This window comes from Pelobates fuscus, chromosome 4 (genome assembly GCF_036172605.1).
Source record: "Pelobates fuscus isolate aPelFus1 chromosome 4, aPelFus1.pri, whole genome shotgun sequence".
Classification (NCBI taxonomy): Eukaryota; Metazoa; Chordata; class Amphibia; order Anura; family Pelobatidae; genus Pelobates; species Pelobates fuscus.
Window position 1 is genome coordinate 70,334,938 of NC_086320.1, and position 16,915 is coordinate 70,351,852.

Here is a 16,915-nt window from a genome sequence, read left to right on the forward strand (position 1 = left end):
ATCAGAATGGGGTGAGGAGATGAGCACTGGGCGCTGGATTTCAGGTAAGCTTGACCATTTAAATCCAACATTTTATGGGTGGGGGAGCTAATAAATAATGCACAAAGGGACATTCTGTATTAAATCAAAATGTTATTTAAAAAGCCTTGGTGTAACCGTTAAGTACACAGATGGCTCTTTTCCAAATCGATTAGGTCCAGTTGTTTAATTATGACTGGATGACCTAAGTCAAATCCTATGCCATGCAGCTCTCAATAAAAGTAACCAATGCAATTTAGGCAATTTAGGCAATTTATTCCAAATAGCGTGACTCTTGTTTTACTTTGCACACCCTATTTATAATCCACTTAATTCTAAAAAAAAAATTCATGCAAATTAAGATATGTAATTTTGATATCCATAGAAACTGATAAGATATTGTACATGAGTGTGAGGCTTTTTTAAACCAGACTTAAAACAAAATAATTTAACAATGTCTTCCTTGACACAGATAGTTTAGGTTGAATGGAAATAAAATGGAGACTTCCTATTTAACAATGAGTCTGAATACATACTTATTTCAGAAAATGAGATTAAAAAGGACACATAGTAGGATTTGATATCATGATTGTCCTCTTACCTAGTGGCTGCCCACCGATTATCCGTGAGTTTTCTCCTGTGACTGCAGCTCTTGCATGCCTTTCGCTGATGTACTGCACAAATGCATATCCTTTATGGACTGAACAGCCAACTATTTTTCCATATTTGGCAAATATTGCTTCAATGTCAGCTTTTTTGACAATCCCTGTATTCAGATTCCCAATGAAGACTCTAGAGTTGATTGATTTGGGATCGTTCTTGTTTGTAACGTTGCTTGTCTGTGTTTTGCCAGTCATAATTGTCTCACACTTATCACCTGGAAAAAAAGAAAGATACAAAACGGTCATTGATTATACAATATGATCTATATGTACAGTGAGGGCTCTAAACCCAGGGCAGTTTAAAGACAGACTCCACTGCCCAAAAAAAAAAAAAAAATCCCGGTGTAATAGATATATCCCCAATGAAAATATGCATGCATGTAATTTTGCATGTTTTTATTTGGTATAATCTAAAACCAGCTTGCAAAATCTGATGATATCTTGTCTGCAGAATTTGCAAGTCATCCCCTTCTAAGTCCAGCCCAGCCTTTCTGTGGGTGTCCAATCACAGACTTCCAAATGAAGCTCAATAAGACATTTTTGAGAAATGCAAACTATTATAATTTTGAGTGGTGTAATAACACTACATTTATTGGTGTATAACTAATATGTAATACTACTGCATTTTTTTAGTTACCGTATATACTCGAGTACATACTTCCTACCATAATACAGACTGGGGGCTGTGTAGGAGGGGGGCTGTCAGGAAGCTCTTACATACCTCTCCTGCAGCTCCTGTCAGCTCCCTCCTCCTCCGCGCTGGTCCGGTCAGCACCTCTGTCAGCTCCCAGTGTAAGTCTCGCGAGAGCCGCGGGGACATAGTGCGGCTCTCGCGAGACTTACAGTGTGAGCTGACAGGGGAGCTGACCGAACCGGCGCAGAGGAGGAGGGAGCTGACAGGAGCTGCAGGAGAGGTAAGTGCTTCCTGCCAGCCCCCTCCACTGAACTGCCAATTCCACTGTACCACCAGGGAGTGGGAGCCCCCCTCCCTGCCATGTATCAAGCAGGGAGGGGGGACACAAAAATATATAATAATAAAATAAAATAATAAAATAATATTAAACATAATAATAAAATAAAAAATAATAATAATAAAAAAATATTAATAAAACAAAAAACATATTAAAATAATAAAAAAATAATAATAAAAATGCCCACCCCCAACCAAGGCTCTGCAACACACACACACTGCATGCATACACACACTGCACGCATACACACTGCACTCATACACACACTGCACTCATAAACACACACACTGCACTCATACACACACACTGCACTCATACACACACTGCTTTCATACACACACACACTGCACTCATACACACACTGCATTCATCCACACATACTGCACTCATACACACACACTGCACTCATACACACACTGCACTCATACACACACACTGCATTCATACACACACACTGCACTCATACACACACACTGCACTCATACACACACTGCATTCATACACACACACTGCACTCATACACACACTGCATTCATACACACACACTGCACTCATACACACACACAACACTCATATATACACACTGCATTCATACACACACACTGCATTCATTATATACACACACTGTAAATAAATATTCAATTAATATAATTTTTTTAGGATATAATTTTATTTAGAAATGTACCAGTAGCTGCTGCATTTCCCACCCTAGTCTTATACTCGAGTCAATAAGTTTTCCCAGTTTTTTTGGGCATCGGCTTATATTCGGGTCGGCTTATACTTGAGTATATACGGTAATTACTAGGTTCGAAATACAACACTTTTGTTTTTGCCCCTATTTACCATGAGCTGAACTCAAATATCTAATACTTTTTATATGTACACAAAAGGCCTATTTCTCTCAAATATTGTTCACAAATCTGTCTAAATCTGTGTTAGTGAGCACTTCTACTTTGCAGAGGTAATCTATCCACCTCACAGGTGTGGCATATCAAGATGCTGATGAGACAGAATGATTATTGCACAGGTGTGCATTAGGCTGGCCACAATAAAAGGCCACTCTAAAATGTGCAGTTTTACTGTTTTGAAGGAGTCCGGAGGGATCCGAAAACCATTCAGTATCTGGTGTGACCACCATTTGCCTCACGCAGTGCAACACATCTCCTTCGCATAGTTGATCAGGTTGTTGATTGTGGCCTGCAGAATGTTGGTCCACTCCTCTTCAATGGCTGTGCAAAGTTGCTGGATATTGGAAGGACCTGGAATATGCTATCGTATATGCCGATCCAGAGCATTCCAAACATGCTCAATGGGTGACATGTCCAATGAGTATGCTTGCCATGCAAGAACTGAGATATTTTCAGCTTCCAGAAAACTGTGTACATATCCTTGCAACATGGGGCTGTGCATTATCATACTGCAACATGGGTGATGGTCGTGGATGAATGGCACAACAATGGGCCTCAGGATCTCGTCACGGTATCTCTGTGCACTCAAAATGCTATCAATAAAATGCACATGTGTTCGTTGTCCATAACATATGCCTGCCCATACCATAACCCCACTGCCACCATGGGCCAATCGATCCACAACGTTGACATCAGCAAACCGCTCACCCACCCAATGCTACACATGCTGTCTGCCATCTGCCCTGTACAGTGAAAACCGGGATTCATCCATGAAGAGAATACCTCTCCAAAGTGCCATATGATATAGAATGTGAGCATTTGCCCACTCAAGTCGGTTACGATGACGAACTGCAGTCAGGTCGAGACCCTGATAAGGATGATGATGATGCAGATGAGCTTCCCTGAGACAGTTTCTGACAGTTTGTGCAGAATTCTTTGGTAATGCAAACCGATTTTTGCAGCAGCTGTCTGGGTGGCTTGTCTCAGATGTGGTATAATCTGATTTGATGGAAGACAGAGGCTAAAGTTTGGCCTTCTTTAATAAGGAGACAGAGATGGTATATGAAGAGAGATATTTTTTCAGACTTTTAGAGAGAGGTCTAACAGTTAAGGGGTTTAGGGACTTTAAGAGAGGGAGGTCTTACTTGGCCTTACAGCACCTGTGGATAGGTCAGAAGAATCTGGAGTTAATATAAAAGTTTTCAATTACAGTAATCAGTTGAAATGGTTAAGTGGTATAACCAATTATCAATATCAATGTATACAACAATGTCAAACAATGTAAAAAAAAAAAAAAAAAAGATAATAAAATTTTTAACAACGGTTAGATATATTGAGACCCTCTGGAGAATCAGAGGTTGGATATGCCTGTCAAATCCTGGGAGGATTGAAAGTACTCGCTAGATGTGATTGTCCTGAAACTAGAGGTTCAGGGAGAAAGTGAAATGAAGGGAGGGTGTTTGAGGATAGGAAGAGAGGAGTTAAAGGTAAGTAGTGTTAGGGGGGGGGGTGAGGAAGTATGGTGAAGGGAGAAACAAGAAGGAGAAGAGAGGGTATGATAGATAAGGGATTTAGAATTTTTTTCCCCTGAGGGAAATTCAGTTCTATCTCGACGCTAAAGATAGAACCAAGTTTTTTTGGGGTTGTGGACTGGATCTGTGGCTGGGGACTCAAGTTACAATCTCAGAGCTTAATGATTAGTAATGGAGAAATTTGAATGTGTCAAAATTGCCAGCATTGTAGATGAGTGCAAGTGCGTTGAGGTGTCTGTTTAAGAGTGACACATTGTACGTTCAGTAAGTTTTAGCGAAACCTCTAGCTGGAGATTTAGTGATTGGAGGTCGTATGTCTTTACTGATGTTTAGAGGTATTATTAAATAGGGAGAGATGACATGTTATGGTTTGTAAGTAGCTGATGGAATAGTTTCGGTACATTCAGGTAATTTAGTACTTATAACTAAAAAAATTTTGTAATTATTGACACTTATGTTTGCCTCAATCGTGATTGAGTAGTAATTATCTGGGAGAGAAAGGATGTCATTGTATATCTATACAGGTGGAATTGCAGGAATGTGTCAATGGGTTACATAATGGCCTTAGAATATGAACATAGCGGATGTAAGAAGATTGGTTTCTAAGATATATACATGTTATTTTTGTTGGCATTGGATTATATTTGTTACAGTCTATTAATACAGGATATGCGGGTTTAAACAAGACTAACATAACTTTAAACTGTAATCAAGAGTTAATTATGCAAAAAAATGCAAGCTCAATAAAATCAATATACGACCTGTTTCAATGGAGCTTTGTCGAAAGATCAGCACGGATAGATAAAACAAAGGATGGATGAATGTTTGAGTCCAATGAATTGGTGATTTGTGAAAACGGCAGATGAATGGCAGATTTCACCAACTCATTAGTTCATAAAAGTCTCGTGTGTAGTTTTCAACGGATCATCATGGGATGTTGTCTGTGGTGTTTTGTCTCTGCGGTGTGCCTTCGTTGAATTTTTGTTGCCTTTGGCTGGGAGACTGGAATCTTCGGTCCATGCGTCTTTTCCTCGCTGGAGTAGCCCATCTTTGTCTCTGGGAGAGCGGCATCATGGAATCTTGGTTGGGCGGTGGGTTATTCCAATTTACCACTTGTGTACTCGGTAAATCTAATGCTTGGAGGAATGTAGGTATATCGAAGAACGTTGAAATAGAGTGGATAGTACCTTTGTTAGATACTATCAGGGCAAAAGGGAATCCCCAACGGTATCTTATATTTCTCTTCTGTAATAGCTCTGTGATGGGTTTTAGGGCCCTTCGCGCCCGGAGTGTATACCACGATAGGTCTGGGTATATTTGGATCGTGCATCCGTGGAATAGAAGAGGTTGATTTGTGTCCCTTAGAGCTTTGATGATATTGTCTTTGATGTTAAAGTAGTGTAGCCTACATATAATATCTCTCGGGCTATCTTGTGACAAGCTTCTAGGTCGTAGGGATCTATGGGCTCTATCGAACATGATCGGATTGCCGTGGGATTACCCAATATTAGATTAAAGAGCTCTGTGAGGAGTTCCATAATATTTTCCCCTTGTGTTTCTGGCATACCTCTAATCCGGAGGTTGTTTCTCCGACTTCTATTATCGAGATCATCGATGTGGCGTTGAGTAGAGGTCCAGTTCATTATTTGTGAGTCAAGTGATGTCGCAATATTTGTAATTTGCGTTTGCATCATGTCCCTTTCTTCTTCCAGATCTGATACTCTAAGGTTTAGTTGTTGGACATCGGTGCCTATCGCTTCCATTTTGGTTTGGAAGGACGCCTCCATTTTGTTGAACATGCGTTGAATGTCAGCTATCGATGGTAAGTTTTTGACTACTCGTTTTAAATCTATGTTGTCTTGATCGTCGTGGTTGTCAGCTTGTTGAGAGCTTTCAGAGTAACTGGGGCTGCGAGGTGGCATAGAGTCTGAGCTGAGTTCCGTTTCTAGAGTACTCGAGGCCGCGGCTGGGGCCTCCGATGAACGGTCAGAGTTTTCCTTAAAATATCTAGTTAAGGAGCCCGATTTAGCTATAGGTGTTTTCCCTGATTGACCTTGACCATTCTGGTTCTTTCTTTGGTTACCCATCTTCTTCTAATTTCTCCGATTGCGGTAGATTGTAAGTGAGTCCGGAGCAGGAGGATTAATGTGCGTCCATTAGGTTCGGCAGTCGGCCACGCCCCCGGCTTGTCTCAGATGATCTTAGAGGTGTAGATGTTGGATGTTGAGGTCTTGGGCTGGTGTAGTCACATGTGGTCTGCGGTTGTGAGGCCGGTTGGATGTACTGCCAAATTCTCTGAAACACCTTTGGAGACGGCTTATGGTATAGAAATTGACATTCAATTCATGGGCAACAGCTCTGGTGGACATTCCTGAAGTCAGCATGCCAATTACATGCGCCCTCAAAACTTGTGACATCTGTGGTATTGCGCTGTGTGATGAAACTGCACATTTTAGAGTGGCCTTTTATTGTGGTGAGCCTAAGGCCCACCTGTGCAATAATCATGCTGTCTAATCAGCATCTTGATATGCCACACCTGTGAGGTGGATTTATTATCTAGGCAAAAGAGAAGTGCTCACTAACACAGATTTAGACAGATTTGTGAACAATATTTGTGTAGATAGAAAAAAGTCTTAGATCTTTGAGTTCAGCTCATGAAAAATGGGGGCAAAAACAAAAGTGTTGCGTTTATAATTTTGTTCAGTTTATGAAGAACAACAGACAGACAGATAGATAAATGGATAGGTACGTACATAGTCCAACATTAAATATGCAAATGAGGCATAAGAGTAATTATTTTTTGTGTATTTTCTACTCAATTCTGGAAATGACTTTTTATACAAATAAAAACTTGCCATTTTGATATTCATTGAAAGCAAACCAACAGAATATGGTACATGAGTGCAAGGTAAACCAGTCTTTTTGAAACCAGTCTTCAAACAATATAATTTAACAATAGACTAAGCAGTTTCTCATTCAATGCATATAAATCATACATGCACACATAATTCTCCCTCTCTCTCTCTCTATCTCTCTCTAAATATATATTTATTTAGGGCTAAGTATTCAAATACTGTGTGGTATTTATACACATCTTGTACTGTTTGCCCCTTTTTTACATAGCATACTTTCATTGTTAACACTTTTATATGTAGACATACACACCATCCACTTATGGACATTTTTTTTGTCAAGACAGGAAACGTGAAAATGGGTGTAAATAACCCAATGTGAAGGATGACCATTTGGACTGTATCATATTGATTCTTTCAAAGTGCAGATGTGGTACTTTTGCAACTGCCACACACAATGGTCATCATTTTTATAATCAGTTGAATTGACTATCAAGGCCAAGTAGGGAACAAACCATCACACAATAAAAGTCTTTTAGTCTTTTGTCCAGTAAATGGCAGCTAGTGTACATTATCTTTTCTATCTTGTTAGATACCATTGACAGTTGTTGAGGGAGCAAAAGAGGTTAGACACAGTTCTTTACTGCAATCAATGCATTGCTATCATAAACTAACATTTTCTTCTATTAGAATGCAGGAGAACAAAGAGGAAAGAACAACATTGCCAGTTGAACCAGAATTACACAGCTTCTTAACAGAATTAAAGACAGCTATTTCTTATGTATGCTTCTGTGTCCCAGTTTTGTGAATCATGTGATATGTCAGTTCCTGTAAAATGCAGATTTCATGGCCTACATTCCTGGTAAAGATGCACAAATATACATAAACTATTTCTTTCAAGCATTCCCAGTCATATTCATAATTTACTGTTATGCAGTTTGACACTGTTTGAAGTATTTGTATCATAGACAGGTTGGTTGGCTGCATTCTTTCATATCAAAGAGTTAAAGAACAGAACATTTACAGTAAAAAGCAGACAAACACAAACACACACACACACACACAAACACTCACATATTATCTACTTTTAATGTGTGTGTTTGTGTTTATGTATGCATGTGTATTTGGTAATATATTGCAAAGTGAGGGTTTATTAAATAGGGATAGCTAAATATGGAATGTATGGATAAAAAAACACGAGATAAATATGTGATGCAAACAAAACATCAGAAACAATATTAAACTAGAAAGCGGTTTATTCACACCGACAGGCATGTTTTATTGACATTTAATCTATAATTAAAGTTTCGTGAAAACTAATTGTTTTCACTAATTCACTAATTGTTGATTTAATTCATAGATCAAGTGAGAAGTGAGAGAGAGAGGAAAAAAAGGAAGAGCAGTCCAAAAAAATCTATATTTATATGTTTATGTATTGCATGTATGTATATATATATATATATATATATATATATATATATATATATATATATATATATAAAAAGTTAAAAGAGATCAGCGCTAATAATAATAATAAGGAATAAGTAGGCAGCGGCCTGACAGAGGGTAACCCTCTAACTCTCTAGCATAAGAGTTGAAAACAATAACAACAGTAGTGCAAGGCTGCACCAAGGTATATCAGTGTAGACTATAGGAAATAAAATAAGTATATAGATAGAGCATATATATAAAAAGTAAGTGCATATAAATCAGTCCAAGATAATTTAAAGTTGCACTGTAGCGACGAGTATCTTTTAAGGTGCTTCTGGTGATGGGGTGTCCTCACTGTTTATAGTAGTTTGATTATTCTCATGATATGGAAGACACAAATAAGAGACCAATCGTATAGACTGTGTGGGTCAATATATGTGAGAATATGAATATATATATTAAACTCACATTTAGGAGAGCTATAGCCAGCTCAGGTATAACAGGCGTACAGCGGTATGATCCCGGCTTATGGGATATATAGGTGGTTGTCTTCTGGAAGGAATGGTGTCCAGCTCTCAGGAAAGGGATACATAAAGACAGCTGATAGTGCTCTCTGTTATAACAGGGTATGGAGTTGTAAGAAAAAGAAAAATATACTTACAATTGGAGTGCAGGCCAACTGCACTCTGATGACAGCATTGGTGGTATGATCCCCACCTCGGATAGTCTTGTAAGCACGCAATAAAATTGGTAAAAAGCCAGGTGAAAATAAAGAATGTGTATAAAAGATAGTTGGCACAAATAGTGACCACAAAATCTTTAATTATATAGATACACAAATATTAAAATATATATATACATATCTATAAAAATATCTGTACTGCAATAAATATATAAAAAATAATATATAATGTATATATATTTTTAAGCACATTCATTGGTTAATTTTTGCTGAATTTTAATTATTCTCATTTGGTTTCTGAATCAAAATCTCTGCATCAAAATTCTGTCATGCTGAACTGATATTGGGACAAAATTCAGGTGTCCTGAAAAATCTGTAGTCAAGCAAATTGTTCTCACCGTGCACAAGTCTACATTTCACATTGCATTTTAAGGATTTGTTAAACAGGCAATTAGTGATGTCCAGGAACTGTTCACCGGCGAACATAGCTTGTTCGTGGCGAACGCGGCGGGCGAACATATGCGATGGTCGGTCCGCCCCCTATTCATCATCATTGAGTAAACTTTGACCCTGTACCTCACAGTCAGCAGACACATTCCAGCCAATCAGCAGCAGACCCTCCCTCCCAGACCTTCCCACCTCCATGACGAATAGGGGGCGGACCGAACATCGCATATGTTTGCCCGCCGCGTTCGCCACGAACAAGCTATGTTCGCCGGCGAACAGTTCCCAGCAAACTGTTCAGAACATCACTACAGGCAATTGATTATAGGCCGCTGGAGCATGATTTGGATCCAGAAGGGGATGCAAAACCTCCTATATGATATATAACTATAATAATAATTTATAATACATTTTGCACATAACCAGGGCCATTCATTCTGCACGGGGCAGTACAAGCTGGATGACCCATTCTTCTCGACATATACGGTAGCAGGAAGATTGTGAGAAACATAACAAATATCAAAGCGTATCCTTACACATTGCCACTAAGCTAGAGAGCTGCAAAGGGTATATATAACCTGTTTCTTGGTTAGTGGGAAATCTGTTGCATTTAAAAGAAAACTACAAATATGGATGTGTTAGATGGGAAGGTTTGTACAGTTTGTATACATGCTAAATTATTCTTTCAAAGAACAGTCCATAATTACTATAGCCCGTTGTCATGGTTATGGGGCCAGAAGTACCCTGGTACCCTCCTATTTTAAGTAATTAATCCATATAAGAATGGTTTGACAAATTGCCTGGAGACTAACGGGCACCATTTGCACCCTTTGCTCTGGAGCTTGCCATGTAGCATAGTCTGACAGTGCAGGTCTACACTTATTAACTTACAAAAATCTTCTAACGTTCTCAGCCTTGCACTGCAGGACTTAGCTCAGTGGAATTAAAGGAAGCTTCCTGCAGGACCTACTAGCTGCCGAGCAACTTGCATTTGGAAATCTGGTAGACCACAAGTAAGTTTTGGTAAATTGTCAAAGCATTCTTCAATGTACTTACTCTCAAGGGGGGAGTGGGGTCCAGAGCCCACCTGGCATCATAATCACCTCACTAATTAGTAGAAAAAATATCCACTTCTGGACCGAAACATTCATGGTGTGCATAAAGTAAGTCCATTTTTCAATTCAGTGTTAGTGATTTCAGTAGTGATTGCAGGAAGGGAATGTAACGAAAAAGGAAGAAACACTTTCCGAGTAAAAAGCCATTTACTACTGTTAATATAAAATAAAATCATAAGAAAAAAATAGGCAAAGAAAAGGCCAGCTAGTTAATAATGAGCATGGATGTGGTTTGTGTTCATCTACGATATGCTGCAAACATTCTAGATTCTGTAGGAAATTATGTTGACAGCACAGATGCTTTTTTAAGTGGCTCCATGGCGCTTTATTACAAAAACATAGAGAAAATCTACTTCATTAATCACCTTGAACACTATATGACGTGATTGCTTATTTTTCAAAATAGAAATATGATTGATACTGCTGCAAACTGTCCATTCATATACTGTGATTCAATTGCATCACATCAATTGAACAATATCACATTACAAACACACTGCAGCCAGACATACTGCAAGAAATTTGAAATATATAGCTTATTTTTCAGTGAAATTCTGTTTAGTTTTTACACAGAACTTAGAGCTTGTGCCTGTTAAAATATATCTGCTGCTGATCTATGAACTCCTTCATATTACCATGCCTATGTAAGTAGCTGTAAAATATTCTGATCTTGCATACTTCCCAACCATCCTACATTTGTCAGCACAGTTACAATTTGTGGATCCTCCACCACAATCTTGCATTTGGTGTGTTTGGAGACCTAGTACTCAGAAAGCATTGTGTAAAGCTGTCATAAGACATACTTACAGTATGAAAACTACACTCAGGGCATTCAGTCAGCGGAAGAGTACTAATGTTTTAGATATGGGCGTCCTTGAGTGTGGTTAGTCAAAGAGCCTGCCTGATAATTTGCTGCTCGTGCATGCCATCCTGTGCATAACATCCTGTGTTCATAAATCTTGATATTCAGAGGTATACATATATGTATGCAGAATGGTATGTAGCATGGGTTTGAGCACAGAGAAAATATCTTGGGCACAATGTTTTTCTACCCTAAATCCTGGATGCTTGCATAGAACAAAATGTTATATTTAGATTCTCAAGTATTTTGTTTATTTAATTATTAAAATTGAGTAATATTTTACTGTTTTTCAAAGCTCCCACGAAAATGGATTTAAAGGGACACTGACATAATCCACACACCCCTTATCAAACACTAATGGAATATTTACCCTTTCTATACATCGAACCTGTAGATTATATAAGATTTGTATTGATCTTCAACAATCAACATAAAAAACACAACAATCTACAGACATAGGATAAAAACATATACATAGAGAAATAATGTTTAGTATAATTTAGTATATGAATGTCAAGTTTAGTATATTCTATATTGCGCTCAAAGATTCCAATAAATAGAGGGCATGTCTCCCATATACGGGTTTAATATCAATATCCTTAAAGGGAAACTATAGACTAGGAATACAAAACTGTATTCCTAGCACTATAGTACGCCTCCATCTTTCAACCCCCCTCCCAACACCCCCCCACCCCCCTCACAAGCAGCGTGGAAAGCGTTAAATATCCTTCTGTCACTTTCCTGAAACCATCACAATATCACTCGGTGTCCAAGTATGTCCTACGTCCAGTGGCGTACACACACTCCATGGGGCCCCGGTGCGAAACTGATCCGTGGGCCCCCCCCCACCATGAACCTCTCCCCCCTGACTCATCACAGGGGGCCCGGTTGAGCACTTAAAGCGCTCAGCGCAGACAGGGCCCCCTTCAAATCCATGTCCATCGGGTGGCCCTGACAGCATGGGCCACCCGATGGACCCCTTGACATGCGGCCCCGGTGGTTTGCCGCACGGCCGGGGCCGCAAAGTGTGGCAGCTGCTACCCGGTCGCGGGGGGCCGCAGGGTGGCCGGGCCCCCTGGAGTGCCGGGCCCGGTCGCAGCTGTGACCCCTGTGACCGCGGTACGTACGCCACTGCCTACGTCGCGGACCTAATGTGCATGCGAGATGAGTGCATGCACAGGGAGCGCTACAATCACATTAGTACAACCCAGTAGGAAAGCATTGAATCAATGCTTTCCTATAGGGTTTTAGCTGATGCTGGATGTCCTCATGCACAGAGTGAGGACTTCCAGCATCAGTATGGCAACCAAAAGTCACCTAAAGACCCGGAAGTGCTTCTAGTGGCTGTCAGGTAGATAGTCATTAAAGGGCGAGTTAACCTGGCTAGGTAATTATTGTATTTTATCAATAACTGCAATAATTACCATTGTGGGGTTAAACTCACAGGGGCACTGTACCCAACCCCTTAGATAACAAGCAATCTTTGATTGAAAGAATATTAGCATAACATTTAATTGCAGCAATAGATGCACAGCTAACGTTTAAACATATCATAACACAGCAATGTTGTGCATATATTTCATTGAAGACAAACGTAAAAATTAAAACTTACAATTTTTTTTTATTTTTTATTCATTCCGCCATAAAAAACAGAACAATTAAAAGCTTTAGACAGTATACAGTACCCTTTATCTTGCAAAATTTCACACAAGATCTGAAACGTTAGTATAAAAGCTAAAATATACGTTTTATCACATACAGTAGATGTGACAAAAATTGGTAAATAAAAATGGTAAAATTCCTTGCTTATATGTATTTGTAAGGATCCTGAAAGCATTACTAGTACTGCAGCTTACTGGAAATGGCATCAGAATGTATAAAGAATGCCTGCGATTGAGCAAAATGCTCATATACAGTTAAATCATATATTTCTAAAGTGAAGGTATTCACTTCTCTCCCCTTTCTCACTATAAAAATAAAATTATCTTTTTAAACTTGCTTTATTTTTAAAAGCATGGGGTGAGCTGACATTTTCAGAAACTTTATAGGCAATATATCAGTAACTAGTGGCTTTTGGCATTCCTCTACAGACTGATAATCACGACTGAAGTATAAATGAGGCATTATGGACTAAGTTATATACTGCAAAAAAAACATAATTACAAAAATGTTTAAACCTGGCTTTGGTATTGAAGGGGTTAACAACATCTTTGATAAATATCCTCATCTTTATAGGTATAAAAAGAAAAAAAAACATAGGATGCACCTTTTTATAACATATTATTGCTTTAATGAATATATGCACTTACAAAATGTTTAAAAGCAAAGAAGCATATCAACATAGAAATTACAATATTCTATATAACAGGTTCACTGATGTCCTCGGGGATGGAAATGAATATAACAAAGCCAAGTTGATAAAAAGCAAGTTAAAGTAAAGCATGATGGTAAATGAAGTCCTATCCATTTCATCTAAAGTGCTCAGACTTCTTCAGGGACCTTTAACACAAAAAATCTACAAGTCGCTGATAGAAATACAAAACTTCCACCTGCACCCACGTCATTTTAAATCCCTCATTCACACTACCATTAAACAATAATCCAACTTCTTTCTATTCACCAGCATTTCCTTGTACTATCCTCTTCTGTATTTCATGCTGCACTCCCATCTTGCGGTGCGTCTGTCATTCGGACAAGCCTCATTTTCATTATGGACATTCGGGTATCGGGAGGGGTGGCGTCCATATTTCTTGTATTCCATTATCCCAGAAGATAAATGATCTTCAATGACAAGAGGCATTCCACGGCATATACATGCAATAAAATGTTATAATGTTGTGGGAAATATATAAACGGTAGAGAAAATACCCTTATAAATATGAAAAAGGTGGGAAAATACTGGATACATTTAAAAAAATATTAACCAAATAAGAGAAGATTTTTTAAAATACTGTTTAAGTAGGGTGTAAGAACATAAGTGAATGTGATGAACTAGGAAGTGACGTGTCAAGTGACATGAAAAGGTACTCTGTCTTCCCTCACACAAAAAGCATAAATAGGGGAGAATTGACTTCATCCTGAAATACATGCATATACATTTTTTCATAAAAAAAATGTAGTAATTGGGGCAGGGCCTGACCGTGGAACGGAGAAGACGCTGATCACAACAGCTCCTGAGAACCACGGCCAAAAAGCCGATTTTGCAAGCCAAAAAAGCAATTAACCGGGCCAGAACGGCCACCCAGAGTGCAGTGACACAGGGGAGAACATGTGGATTCCAAACAAGCGGCTTACCGAACCCCGTTCACCCGACACAAAGGTGAGGTCTACCTGGATGGCGGGCACAGGAGAGACGATCGATCGATCGATCCTCAAGCCATGAGCCCATGTTCCCCGCCCTCTGGACCGGTGAGGATTATCCCGGTCTACCCCCGCAAGTTACCCCTGCAAAGCGACGTGAAAACGATCACTACACTGAGACCAACACTTACCGCCAAAAAGTCTCCTAAAATGGCGGATACAGCCCACACAGCATGTGCACAACTGGCCTGGCTGGAAACTGAGCAACGACTCACTACAATCTTCACCTCCTTCTGGCAGCGGTTGGAAGCTCGACTGCAGCCCCAGGCACACGTATCACTGACTGCCAATGGGCCATACACCCCACCAAGAGGCATCCAGCGGAGGGAAGCAGGAGCCCCTCTTAACTTAACTCCTGCGTCAGCCAAACATTGGCAGGGAGCCACATCGAGACCGCTCCCGAGCAACAGGGGGAATGGCCGCCGATCGGAGCCCAAAAACTGGAAAACACCACAGAGAAAACCCCCATGATGCCCTCATCAGCAACTTGGGCTCCGGAGGGGCAGGACCAGCACGACCCGACAGGCAAAACTGAGGGGTGAGAGACCCGAGAAGGCACCTGCATCCTGACGGCGCACATGGCATTGATCCAGCCCCAGGCTGGTGAAGCCAGCGTAACATGCGGCCAGATGGGCACTAAACTCACCGACCACTACACCGCCGCAAAACACAGGAGCCCTGAGCCCACACACACTGAGAGGGGGTACCCAGCCCAGACAAGGCATCGGCTGACCCGACAGACACTGAGTCTTAATGCAAGGCAAAGCACCCACTGACACTCGTTTTCAATGTGCCTCAAAGTGAATATCCGCAACCAATTTATATTATCTGATGACTTTTAATTTCTCCTCATTATTTTCTGTTATGTTGGCTCACACAAGGGATCACAGGGGGGTCTCATGCACGGTTTAGATCGTTTGAATGCTAATAATATCAGACTCAAACACATTAGCAAGCTAAAAAAGGTGTTAGTTAATAATTCTCATGTCAGTCGCACCTCACTTATACAAGGCTCAGTATAACCCTCAGGACACATAATATGCCACCCTCAGGCCTATTCTAGACCAGCTAGGGGTAGAGCATTACCCAGACTAGACATGCTTTCACCACATACACCCTATTACACCACACTATAAACGTTTAGTTAAGCCTGTTATCCATCTTATAAAAAAAAAAAAAAAAAATGTGCTAACTTCTATGCCACAGTCTAATTTCTGTAATTTCTTGGAACACGCTGTTGTGGCGTCAGTTACTCACCTGTAATTATCTGCACAAATGAAAATAAAGAATCACAAAAAAATGAAAAAATTGTGTAGTAATTGCCCCCTTCACAAACTGGTAATGTGAGAAAAGGTGCAGATCAGAATGACATGAATAAGTGGAAGTACTAGGATACTGGATACCACGACTGCCAGGCAGGCTAAGGTCCCCAGGATGTCTCCAGAATGTACTTCTCGCTGATCCGATTAAAAGCCGTCCATAGGGAGAACGTAACTATGGTTGTTTGTCACCCTCTGTCATGTGCTGTTGTCATGCTTTGATATAGATAAGATGCTGGGCGATTCACTGTTCAAAATGTACTACGTTTTTGTTATCAGATACCCAGAACAATCGGGATCCCCTGTACTAAGGTTATCCCGTTGGTAGCCAACCCAGTGTTAGGGCGCTATGGCTAGATGCTGGCTCTGCCCAAGTAGCGGTCCATGGCCAATTTACAAGCCTGATAGGGACGGCAGTTATGTATACGGGTTACCATGAGTTAATTACTAGGTTAATTAAAATAGACAAATAAATAAGTTATAGGGTTCCCTCATATGCAGGCAACTAAATGCGATGGACATAACATGGTGCCAATGACATATGCACTTCCCTTCTGCTCTGGTCAGGTTACGTACCATCACAAAACCAACATAAATAAAAAAAACAACAACAACAAAAGGAAAAAAAAAATATATATATAATTGTTTTATGGTATTGCAGGTGTTTTAATCGTTTGTCTGGGAGAACACCTCTACGTTAGAGAGTTTCATTGTCATGGCCGCCGCGGGATGCGCCAGCCCCACAGCGCATTTTGGCTC

At 39.9% G+C, this 16,915-nt stretch overlaps 1 protein-coding gene across 5 annotated transcripts in view; it reads right to left on the bottom strand.

The window, feature by feature from the left end:
- RALYL (RALY RNA binding protein like) overlaps positions 1 to 16,915 on the bottom strand; it is a 915,472-nt gene that overhangs the window by 480,113 nt on the left and 418,444 nt on the right. For all 5 annotated transcript variants that reach the window (XM_063451290.1, XM_063451291.1, XM_063451289.1 and 2 more), the window contains one exon: positions 620 to 895. In XM_063451290.1, coding sequence (XP_063307360.1) covers positions 620 to 875 — 256 coding nt within the window. In that variant the 5' untranslated portion in view covers positions 876 to 895. The remainder of the gene's footprint in view (positions 1 to 619; positions 896 to 16,915) is intronic.